The sequence below is a fragment of the Diadema antillarum genome, unplaced genomic scaffold (assembly GCF_040938485.1).
Source record: "Diadema antillarum isolate AM-2024a unplaced genomic scaffold, OU_Dant_1.0 scf00000042, whole genome shotgun sequence".
NCBI lineage: Eukaryota > Metazoa > Echinodermata > Echinoidea > Diadematoida > Diadematidae > Diadema > Diadema antillarum.
Window position 1 is genome coordinate 590,001 of NW_027270931.1, and position 12,092 is coordinate 602,092.

Consider the following 12,092-nt stretch of genomic DNA (forward strand, 5'->3'; position numbering starts at 1 on the left):
GTCAGCAATGCACAGTCCAGAGTGATGCCACAGTCTTTTGCCATAGCTTGGGTTGGAATCAGGTGCGAGCATTGTTAGCAACAATAGTGCTCACAGATATTCAGGCCAGGTGAGGTTGTTTAGAATCAGTTTCCGTGGCGATGAATGGGTATGACATCATACGGTGGTATTCTACTGTGGAACAATCAACTGGGCCTTGAAAAAGAGTACGTAAAATATTTCAGAAACTTACCTTCACAAGATCGTTCGTTGAATCTGTTTCGCCTGTAGCCATCACGACATGTACACACGTATCCTCCGTAGAAGTTCTGACAATTGTGGGCGCAAATATCGCTGTTTCGACACTCATTCATGTCTGGGGAGGAGGTGTAAAGTAAACAGACTTCTGATTACACACAGCACACAAACACAGATTAAAAAAATACAAAATACTTTTATCAGTAAGACTTCACCTTATGATGTCTGGTGTCATTTAGGTATAATTCATCCGTAATTGTCAGGGGCATTGATAAACCTGAGGCGATAGATATGTCACGGTGAAAGTCTTCAGGGAATGTCAGAATACTGCATACTTTTTCAGTGTAATCAGTCGCGGCAAACAATGAATCTGCCCTCGTGAAATCATTGCAATGGAGTTTTTCTGAATAACACAGCTTTCACAGACAATCAGTGGCAAGGTCAACACAGAATTGTCATTCTCAACATTCCCTCCTCATTGACTAGATGACTATTGCTCTTACCTCTGCAGTATGGACCCGTGGGATCCAGCTGGAAGCCTTGCGGACAGTGGTTTCTGGGTTCACCTGCAAAGAGATGTAAGCCTCCTTCATTACCACTGGTGATCTCATTGTAAGGAAGAATTTTCATGACTTGGAAATATATGCGCACCTTGTGCAACATGAAACTGGCGCATACACACAAACAAAAACAAAAAAGCATGCAAGATTCTTGCTTGCTACTATGTAATATTATCTTACATCTTTGACTTCACGGTATGTACGTTGTAGGGGTATAATAGTTATGTCAAGGAGCTGTGACAATAAATGACTCTTTAAAGGTGGTGGGGCCAAGAGGATTAAGCACCCCTATTCATTTCAGCAAATAATAGGATTATGTCTTCATATTCCATGCAAAAAGCTAAGGCTCTTACAATGAGAACAAAATCAGGATCACTCTATTGACTTGCAAATGTTTAAAAAAAAAAAAAAAAAAAATTGGGGGCAAACATATTTTCATCCTCAGTGATAAGAGGATGTCTCTGGATCAGTTGTGTTAATGTACTGCCAATTATGAGATTATCAAGTCCATGCCAAATGAAGAGATAAGCGATCCTTGTGGAGTATGATGGGAGATTTGCATTAAAAGCTGTGCACAATTTATTCACTCCAACTGAGAAAAGATGGCCAACTAGTTGAAGGGGCAATGTGTTCTGAACCAGGATGCTTTGATATCATCAACTAATAAGCAAGATTTATCAGCAATACATCAAAATTTGAGATAATCTTAGCCCCCGCTTCTTAACCGGTTGTCAGCCAAGCTCTCTAAGTAGGTCGCAATGTTGGTCAAAAAATGAATTAAAAAATATCAAATTTGTTCTCTATCTACATGTATTTAAAACTGGGACTTGGAAAAAAACAAACTTATATGAGCCAAAGTGGGCCTCAGGTTAAAAAAGGTTGAGAAGTGTTGATCTAAAGCTAGTACGTATTCAGAGTAACTAATTTGCTTCTTGGCTATGAGGCAATACATTTTCTCAGTTAATAATCAATTAAAGAGAGTAACTTTGGTTCTGACATTGGTCCTGATACCTACTGTAAGACCAAGTTATGGAATCAACTAAAAGTATAACTGCACACTACAGGGCCTAGATGGAAGTAACATCAGCTATCAATGATTACACTTTGTTGCTTCCGTGATGGACATGCAAGGGTTGTGGCCATCAAGCACCAGTGAGCTCCACTCACCTCTTGTAAAGTAGACACGGATGGTGTAAGTCAGCGAGTTGTCCTGCGGGTTGTATTCCACGTAGGCTCCCTCGGCATTCAGCGCCTCGACGAGGAAAGGCATGTTGCCGTTCGTCTCCTCATAGGTAATGGTGTGGTTCCAGGCGAAGGGCAGCCGGGACCCGTCGATGGTGACGAAGCGGGAGGACTGGCCGTAGATCTCCCCGGGACCGGTCTGGATGTAGCTCTCCCGGTAATTCGGGGTGATGATGGTGTCCTCGGGGTAGATCTCGGGCGTGTCACCAGTCAGGTGGATCTGCAAGCGCAACACTCCGTCCTCATCCACGCCCTGGGAGATCATTCCCATGGTCAGCTGCTCACCTGTGGCAAGAGGGACAAGATTATGTAATCAGAGTGGGAGCACAGTGATATGGCCTACCAGGCTCTGGTTACTTACTGTGTTTTTGCTTGCCAAATGGCACATTCATTACCTTACTTTCTGTGACCATCCACACGTGTCCTGTGTTTAAATTGACTGTCAATGAACAGAAGTTACAATCAAATGTACCTGACTCTGATTCCTGCTGTACAACAGTAGCCATTCTCTCCTTAAGCAGCTTGTTTCACTTACCATGGAGTCAAGTTTCTACTGAAGAAACCAAATTGCTAATGACATAATGGCTTGACAAGTTACAGCTGAAGTGCATTAAAGGTCCTGTTTACCTTTGGGAGCAGTGATTTAAAAAATATTCAAGATATCACATTTGATGCATATGTATAGGTCAGTTAATTCACAAAACATCCTGCCATATAAAACTTTTGCAATCAGGCCTGAAATATAAGAAGATATCACTATTTTTCTCATAAAACCATAACTGTATACGGTTTAGTTTGAAAACATTTTTATTATAAATATTGTTCACATTTGATATATTTAACAATACTTAACATCAATTATACTAGTTCAAATTTTTACATTGGTTGTTTCTATCCCTAACTCACATTTTAGAACTATTTTGAAGCACTAATGCTGGGTTTTTGTTTGACCAGCAAATGGTAAATTATGCCTTTAAAGGGCTATGCAGGACACCCTGTGTGCAAACCAAGATGTTTTCCTCGTGACAGTGTTTTGTCTTTGGCTCCGGGCATACATGTACATACAGTAGTTCATTCCAACTTTGAATTTTAGCAAAATAGAGGCTCATGAAACCCAACTGTCTTTGCAGAGTTCTTCTGTGATATCCAAACTTTTACAATACCTCATTACATTTAGAACATCTATTGTTTCTAAATAATAGGAATTACCCAGCTTCTGTATGCTGTATACAGACCCACATGCATACATAAATATCTGAAGAATGCCTTATGCCCTTGTCCCCTTTTTGTATGGCAAAACAACAGGTTGATGAAGGAAAAACATCCTTACCTGACCAGAAGCGGACCTGGGTCTGTCTAGCGAAGGTGCCCTGGGTGACGGAGAAACCATTGCCAGTGTTCTCCCTCTCGTACGCACTGGTCCAGTAGACGGGAGAGATGAGCGAGATCAGCATTCGCATGACGTTTCCTGGTGAGGGGATGGTGAGAAATGTTGTCCAGAAGTTAACCCTATTCTAAATGGGGGGGGGTCAATTTGACCCCCCCTCGACATTTCGCGCCGCGATTTCGCAAAGCGCAAAGATTTTGCCGCGTCGTTTCATGACTTTTTTCTTTGAAGTCTCCCGCATATTTTGAGACTAAATTTGCGATGTCCGGATACACCATTCTGAAGTTACGTAATGTTTTGCGTATGCATGTCAACCCAAAAACGGCTCCAAAAAAAAAAAAAAAAGTGCCTGCAACAAATTTTTGGCCAAAAAAAAAAAACAATAGAAAACAAAAGGTCAAAAAACAATGAAATACATAAGAAATTTACAAAACAATAAAAAACAAAAGAAACTGATTTTGATTGTGCTATTTTTTTACAAGAAAATTGTTCAATGTGTCTTGAGGAACTCTTACACAAAAATTTAGCAATCATTCAGTCTCTTTAATGGAGTTATAGGTGAAAATATGATATCATGTATAAATTTGCATAATCACTTTACGAAAAGTAGAAAATAACAACTTTTTCTTTTGTATGACCATGTAATCTTGTAGTTGACATCTGGCTCTATGTTCAGGCAAAATTTTGCGGCGATCAGGCGATCCTTTCTTCCATTCTAACAGGGTATTTCATCTACCAAAGATGGGACTACCACTGGTGCACTTTTATTTTTAATTTTAAGGCCAGCAACTGATCTCTCCTCCAAGAAAGCCCTTGCCCAAATCTGTTCCCAAAAACTCACCAATATCTTGTGGCACATTCTCCATGAGGGCGTTGACCTGCGTGTAGCCCCCATTGTCCACACTGATGTTGGCCCTCAGGATTCCGTTGTGGAGGGCCTCTCCATTGATATTACCTGTCACCATGGCCAATGCATACCTCGGTCCAACTGAAACAAGTGGGACAAAGATGTTTCACTCTTCTGAAGATTGATTCAAGATTCTTTATTGTCTACGTGTATGAATGAGATGTGTCCAAAAGAACACAGCCCAAACAAATCCTTACACAGCAATATCAAGGTACATCACCCCCACCCCCTTCCCCCCCCCCAAAAAAAAAAAAAGGAAATCAAGGCAAAAGAAAGATGTTTTCTAGTCACAAGACTAGCTCATAATTCCTCTTGCGGGTGTGGGAAATTCTTTAACAGGTTTAGATGGAGGCTAATTCTTATTCCAATAAGCTGTACTGTCAATCTGACAATCAGTGGCTGTTTTTACAACTTCTACACTGTGTATAAGCACAGGTAATTAAGGCCCATTTTACATTTACTTAGTAACCCATTTTTACATATTATGACCTTCCATGCATGTCCCTTACAAGTGTATTCTTTTAAAGCACATTAACCTTCTCCCCCACCCCCTCCCCCCCCCAAAAAAAAGTGTTACGAGTAGAATGAAAAAGCTACAATATAACATGTGATATGAGTGTGTCCCTTTCACACAGATCTTGGCGTTTTCTCACTTGATTTTCAAAGACATGCCGCAGACACAATCCCTATAGAAAAATATAAAGATACTACTAAAAACAGGAAAGATGAACAACATAGCAGCATTCTCTAAGAGCTGTGTGAATGAAGTAAATATCTTGCAGACATAAAGAGGTCTGCAGGAAGATTCATAGTTTGTAGAAAGAAGGGCAGAAGTTTTTGTGGGACTCACCAATGCAGGGTGGAACATGGCAGGGCTGACGCCAGTCCGCGCGTCCCTCACACTGCGACCCCCCGTGGGCCGGGGCCGGGTTGTTACACGCCCGGAACTTGTGCCTCCAGCTCTCGCCACAGGTCTGTGAGCACTCGCTCCATGGAGACCACAAGCTCCAGCTACCGTCGACTAGGGTGCAAATGGAACACACACACATGAATGTTGTCAATGATGTTGAATGTAGTTCTGCTTTCTCAAAAGGGTTTTTGCACTGATATCATGGGCATTCCCAGACATTCAGTTGACAAGAACATACACAGCTAATCATTCTGCAACTCACCCCACTAAACAGAATTGAAATATTAATTGCGTCCGTTGCAGTTAAGATGTCACATGGGCAATAAAAGGAAATCTTATCTTATGACAGCCAGGATAAAACAATTGTTACTGTTATTGCTTCATGACACACAAATGTACAACGAATCTCGCTGTTGCAGCAAATATATCTCAGTACATTCAGATCATAACTTTGAGAGTGTTGTATGATCTCCCAGGGTAAATGATACTGTTTAGGCTTCAAACAAAACTGACAAGTAAACTACTGAACTCTCCACACATTTGTATTCCCTACCAAGGAATTAAATCCAGTGATTAATAGACACATTAGCTTCATTCCATTCAAATACCATTATAAATGATCAAATTTCTAGAAATAGTTCCTTCCCAGGAACAGAATCTACTTGTAGCACTTAAATGGCACTGCTCAGCTACAGTTGTAGTATACTTTTGATGATTCCCGAGTATACTCAGACAAGTGTCTATGGGAAATGCGTGTTGTAGCAAAATCATCCCTTCCTCAACGGGTTAAGGAACAAAACCTCCTTGATACTTCCCTCTATTAAAGCAAGTTAAGGTAGAAAAATGGCGATAGTGATATTTTTCCCCTCTCTCACTTCTCAATGTAGAGGAGAGAAATGGGTGTGGCTTTCATTAAGACACGGTAAACTTGTACAGTACCTCTGCATGGCTGCTGGTTACAGGGCTCCACATCGATGTTCTCCCCAAGGCATGGCCTCCCGTTTGGTGAGGGTGCTGGCTGGGTGCAAGATCTGAAGCGTTGCCTGGTTCCTCCATTACAGATGGCAGAACAGATGCTCCACACACCCCATTCCGACCATCCACCATGAACTACAATGAGAAAGGGGTATGATAAGTTCATTCCGTAACAGACGAATAAAACAGCAAGACATGAATTATATACTATTGTGCCCTCTCTCAGCAATATTGCAAAATGCACAGAATAGAAAAACATGCATATCTTTATTCATATGCACAGTAAAAAGTACAATGTACATGTGGATGCTGCTTCCAGGTCTAATACTGTATCAGCTGTTATTTTCGCGAGGTTTTAATTTTCGCGAATTTCGCAAATCACAGTTGGATCGCTAATTTAACAACACGCGAAATTGTATCCATGCGCTTTGTTAATAGAGCATTTAAGTAAGCGTCGGCGTTGATTCGCGAAAAAAACATCTCGCGAAAATGTCTATGACCTCGTCATATGCGATAATATCTGTCAGGTGATATCTGTACGCGAAAACCTTCCTACAAAGGTGCATTATCAATATTTTCGGGAGTTTAAAAATTTGCAAGTAGCACTCGACTCGCAAAATTCTTGAAAATAACAACCCAGCGAAACATATGGCGTATATACAGTTGTAGCAGTGCGTACAACACTATGGGGTTTTCTGTGCTAATCTGCAGTGAAAGTACGTAAGGGCAGGGATGCCAGTGGCAAATTGCTCTTGGGCCGGAAATTTTTTTTTGTGAACGAAATTGATGTGCGCGAAGCGCACATCACGAGCGCGAAGTCCCTTCGGCCGGGGTCCAGGGCCCGCTCAAGGGCCCTGGAAGCTCTGGGGTTCTTAGATGCTCTCTGGTGCAATCTGAGAATTTCTGAGGGCTCTTCTTCCCTCAAATCTAATCCAGAGAAATGAATTTGTAGCAAAAATAAAGAAGCCCTAGTGCCGTAAACTCCGTAGTTTTGCTTCGTTCAGCTGACTCGATCGACTCACCATACTCTCTCAGCGCTGTAGCTATAGCGAGAGCACAGCATGATCCATGCACCGCACATATAGATCTAGTACATCGCCTAGAAACACCATACGTTGTTCGATCGCGATCGCACCTGCTGGTATAACGCTTTCCAGACAACAATGTGGTCGTATTCTAGAAAAAAAAAGGAATTTGTAGCAAAAATAAAGAAGTCCTAGTGCCGTAAAATCCGTAGTTTTTGTTTCGTTCAGCTGACTCAACCGACTCACCACACCGTCTCAGCGCTGTAGCTATAGCGAGAGCGCAGTATGATTCATGCACCGCGACCGCACATAGTACATCGCATAGAAACACCACACACTGTTCGATCGCTATCATCGCACGTGTTGCATGTCCCAGCTAGCAGCAGCAACATCGCGCTAGTTTTGCATGACAGTCGTTTTGTGATATTCTCACGCCCAAGTATATGCGAAACATACTACGGAAATCGTGAAAGTGAATGTCCCGTAAGTTTAGATGATCATATTTTTTCGCTTTTCTTTCTTTCTTTCTTTCTTTCTTTCTCGTGTTTTCCGGCTTTCCCACACAGACAGAAATAATATCACGAAGCCGGAAATTGGACACCAAAATATGAAAAAGCCGGAATTCCGGCTATTGCCGGAAAACTGGCATCCCTGGTAAGGGGTTAATATAGAGTATAAGGGGGAAAGTTGAGGGTTCTTCGTCAGGCTGGAACATACAGATTTATTTTCCTTACCTGGACAGAGCTCACTGTTACACCTCCTGGTCTGCTGAGTGCTGCCCTCACACGGCATGCCTCCGTACAGCGGTCCCACACAGGTCCTGGTTCGTGTCTGCTGCCCTCCACCACACGACACCGAACAGGTGGACCACATGCTGAAAGCTCCCCACACCCCATCCACTGTTCATGGACATGGTTTGAAAAACGTATTGTACAATATAGTGATATTACGGTATATATACACTACATATTTCCCTATACTCATATCTCATGCAACTGATTGACAAATTGCCTTTCATCTACTACGGTACATCAGTAAACACTGATAACTGTAAAACGAGGAATGTTTACATGCATTTTGATTTCGCGAATTTCATGAGCCAAAATTCGCGAATAATGCACATGAAAGTTCTCGTCTACACTATACGCATTGAATGTTAGAGGCAACTCACACAAATTTCATGCTGCGAAAAAGGTCGTCGGCTCCAATTCACAAATAATTCGTGCCGCAAAAATATTGTGTTTTACAGTATTTAGTGTATGATTAAATAGCCATGATAGTGTATTCCTGTATACAGACTAGATGCCAAGTTTAGTGAGAACATTCTGAAAAGTCATAAAACCCAAAGGGTTCTTTTCTGTTTCATTCTTTGCAGTGATCAACATTTGATCTTGCCAGCTCTAAACATACCAGCTACATATTTTTATCTTTCAATATTCTTTTTTTCCTTGTAACTGAAGGTTGCAACAGAAGGTCATGGGTTTGAGTCTCACCAAACAGATTATGTATGGGCATGATTACTTTTTTCTTTTTTTTTCTATTCTTTTTTAAAAATATGCACTACATATTGATACACATTGATATAAGATTCACTGAACAATGTTTACCTGGACACTGGGCTAGGTTGCAGGTCTTGGTCTCACGTGACAGACCCACACAGTCCCTTCCATTGAACATCGGTTCCGGGTTGTTGCACAACCGCTCACGGATCGTACTCCCAGTGCCGCATGTCCTGTCGCACTGTTGCCACGGTGACCACGGCCCCCAGTTGCCGTTGACTGAAAGGTAAATTTTGACAAGTTGGTCGGAATTAACAATGGCAGTTTAAATTTAGTCCATAGATTATGCCGAATTTTTATTGTGCAAATGCAAGAGGCGCATTGTGTGTGGCAACAGATTTTGGTCATGCATGTTGACACAAGTATATGTGCATTGTATGTGCTAAGAATGTCTACAAAAATTGTATTTCACACTTGTTTTTGGTTTATGGAACATATTCATTCAATGAAATTGACATAAACTACCTTTGTGAATTTGGACTTTTCGGGCACAGTTATATCAATGATAAAAAAATGTGTTGATGTTTTTTTCACACATTCGATTCTCTTTGCTTATCTTAGAGGGGAATTAAAAAAAAAGAAGAAACAAATAAGTTGAGAACCAGAGGCATGCTATAGCATTCTAAGATTTGAGCAAAAATAAAAAAAAAACAATTAATTTTCATAAAATAAACAAGCTTATCTGATCAAAAGATTTATAAAATAGCACCTTTGCGGTTTTGATTTTTAACATTTTTCAGCCAATGAAAATAACCCGTTAAGGACGGGCTGATTTTGCTGCAATATGCATTTTCCAAAGAGACTTGCCCAAATATACTGACGACACATCCTCAACGGGTGAAGATTGACACCATAATGAACAGAAGATCAAGCTCTACAACCTGATACCAAACATTCAATACCCCTCTCCCCCCCCCCCCAAAAAAAAAAAGAAAAAAAAATTGTGATAACGCTCTTCTTGTTCTTAGCCAACGATGTATGGTTTGCAGTGATAGGAACGGGAGAATGGATGAAGGTTGAATGAAGATGTGACAAGGCAAGGAGTGCAACCAACCTGGACATTCCCCACTGAAGCATTCGCTGACCTGGATGGGTTCGCCCTCGCAGTCTCGTCCCCCGTACTGGCGGGGAGGGTTGTTGCACTGCCGACGCCTCACCCGCCTCCCGTAGCCACACGAGACGGAGCAATCCTCCCACGGTTGCCACTCGCCCCAGCGACCGTGGACTGGGGTACGCGGCAGACACGCAAGCACACAGGGTGACACAAACAGATAAAAATAACTATTAACCAGCTGACCATTAGAAACTTCATGGATGAAAGACAAAAAGGACACTATCGGTTGCTGTCATGGCATACTTTCAACTTGGATTAAACAGGATAGTAGAAGTTTCACAAGAATCAGAAATGAAGTGAGAAAGTTGTGGAATTTCTAAGTTTCATGTTTTCATCGAATAGTGATATTCATATTACCACCTCACAACTCTCCAATAATTTGTACTCCAGTGTCATACACAACAAAATCATGATTTGGTTGACGATTTATCAACCATAATCCCTTCTCATGAAAGCCATCATTCCAAATTTATTACAACACAACAGTGATTATAGAGAAGAATACATGTTTTTATCTTTGATTTGGTATAATAGCTGTAACAAGTGCAGATTGTCATCTACATTTAAAGTTAATAATTGGTAAATAGTTCTAGATAATAGATACACAAATGCATTCATAATATACTTTAACTATTACTACTTAACATAAATATACTTGCACATTGTAGTTTATAAACATAAATATGCACATATATATGATTTACAGGTGTATAAACTAATAAGTACATTGTATACACAGAATTCTTTTGTTTGATACTGAAAACAATTTCCTGTGTATGAAATGATTAATTGTGATCAAATCAGTAATAATAATACAGATGCTTCAGAGTAGAAACAAAATAAAAATTCATAAAAATAAGATAAAATAATATCTTTGGTCTTTCTTAATCTGAATCTAACACTGATGCATAATGAATACGTTAAATGAAAAAAAATAATACATACAGTCTGTACCAATGTTTGAAATAACTGAATATTAATCTTTAGCTCAATCATAGAATTACTTCAGAGCTAAAAATTAAAAATAGGAGTTGAGCAGGTCTTTCCCAACTTCTTGAATTTATGAATAGTGTTGAATGTTTCATCAAATTTGAACCTTAATTGTCTTTTGATGTTTGATCAGGAGTATCTCAATATCAACTTTTCCACTTTATCACCGTGAATGACAAATATTGTGCATCTCTCATAATTTTAATAGCCTCATGCCGTAATAACTGCTCAGACATTACCCTAATTGCATTATGTCAGAGATTCTTAAACTACTTCTTTTTTGTGTGTGTGAGGAAAAAAATACACGGGATACACTGAAGAGATGACACTAATAGCAAACATTTTTTTTCTCTTCCATTTCTTGGTCAGACTTTAACTGCCAGGTAAGACATACTGCATCAATATATATTCATAATCAAATTTCATTTCAAATTCTCTCCAATCGTTTTATGAAGATATACCAAAATCAAAAGAACTATGTTGACTTTTATAACGAAAGAAAAGAAGAGTTAATATTCTGTTCATGTAACATTTCATCAAAAAAACTGTGAATTCTGTGTTTCTGTCATGACCATTTAAAGTGTATGCAATTTCCGCTAGATACAGTAAGTGGCCAAAAGAAAATATGTGTTTTTCAATGGAAAATATGATCCTGGAAAGAGAGAAGGGAAAGAAATATTTGTAAGACCGTAATATCAAACAATGCAGAGAAAACGAGACGGGCAAAATACATGCATCTCTAGCTGAGCTTTCAACTACAATATAACATGCCATTTGCAGTAAATCATATTGCAAGACAAGAGCAAATCATAAGGCATCACTGTGTGTGCGAGAACATGCCAAACTAAAGTGCAAGACAGATGCAAACATATCTCAGTAATAACTTCTCAACTTCTTGTTGATTCAGAAGTGAATGATCAACAAAGACTATAGAAAAAAAAAAAGACAGAGCAGGGAACCAAAAGAATCGATTCACAGAGTGGACAATTGGGAGTGAGCAAAAAAAAGATTTCTGCCAGGACTTTCATTAGTAATTACTGAAATTCATACCAAAGCTCGCTCTCAAATCGTGCTGGCTAATCTTTTGGGATGATCTGTTTTACAAGTACCTGATGTACACTGTATCATCTGCTACACTGGCACTATTACCATCTGGAATCCATTCCTTTGAATTTCCCTGTGATCT

The 12,092-nt window shown here is 40.0% G+C and overlaps 1 protein-coding gene across 1 annotated transcript in view; it reads right to left on the reverse strand.

Annotated features, from left to right (window-relative positions):
- Positions 1–12,092, reverse strand: part of LOC139713105 (hemicentin-1-like) — a 143,842-nt gene that overhangs the window by 15,086 nt on the left and 116,664 nt on the right. The window contains exons 51-60 of the mRNA XM_071624865.1: positions 9,857–10,027; positions 8,851–9,021; positions 7,978–8,142; positions 6,183–6,353; positions 5,184–5,354; positions 4,268–4,414; positions 3,370–3,507; positions 1,965–2,324; positions 741–803; positions 233–355 (exon numbers count right to left, since the gene is read on the reverse strand). Of these exons, the coding sequence (XP_071480966.1) occupies positions 233–355; positions 741–803; positions 1,965–2,324; positions 3,370–3,507; positions 4,268–4,414; positions 5,184–5,354; positions 6,183–6,353; positions 7,978–8,142; positions 8,851–9,021; positions 9,857–10,027 (1,680 nt within the window). The remainder of the gene's footprint in view (positions 1–232; positions 356–740; positions 804–1,964; positions 2,325–3,369; positions 3,508–4,267; positions 4,415–5,183; positions 5,355–6,182; positions 6,354–7,977; positions 8,143–8,850; positions 9,022–9,856; positions 10,028–12,092) is intronic.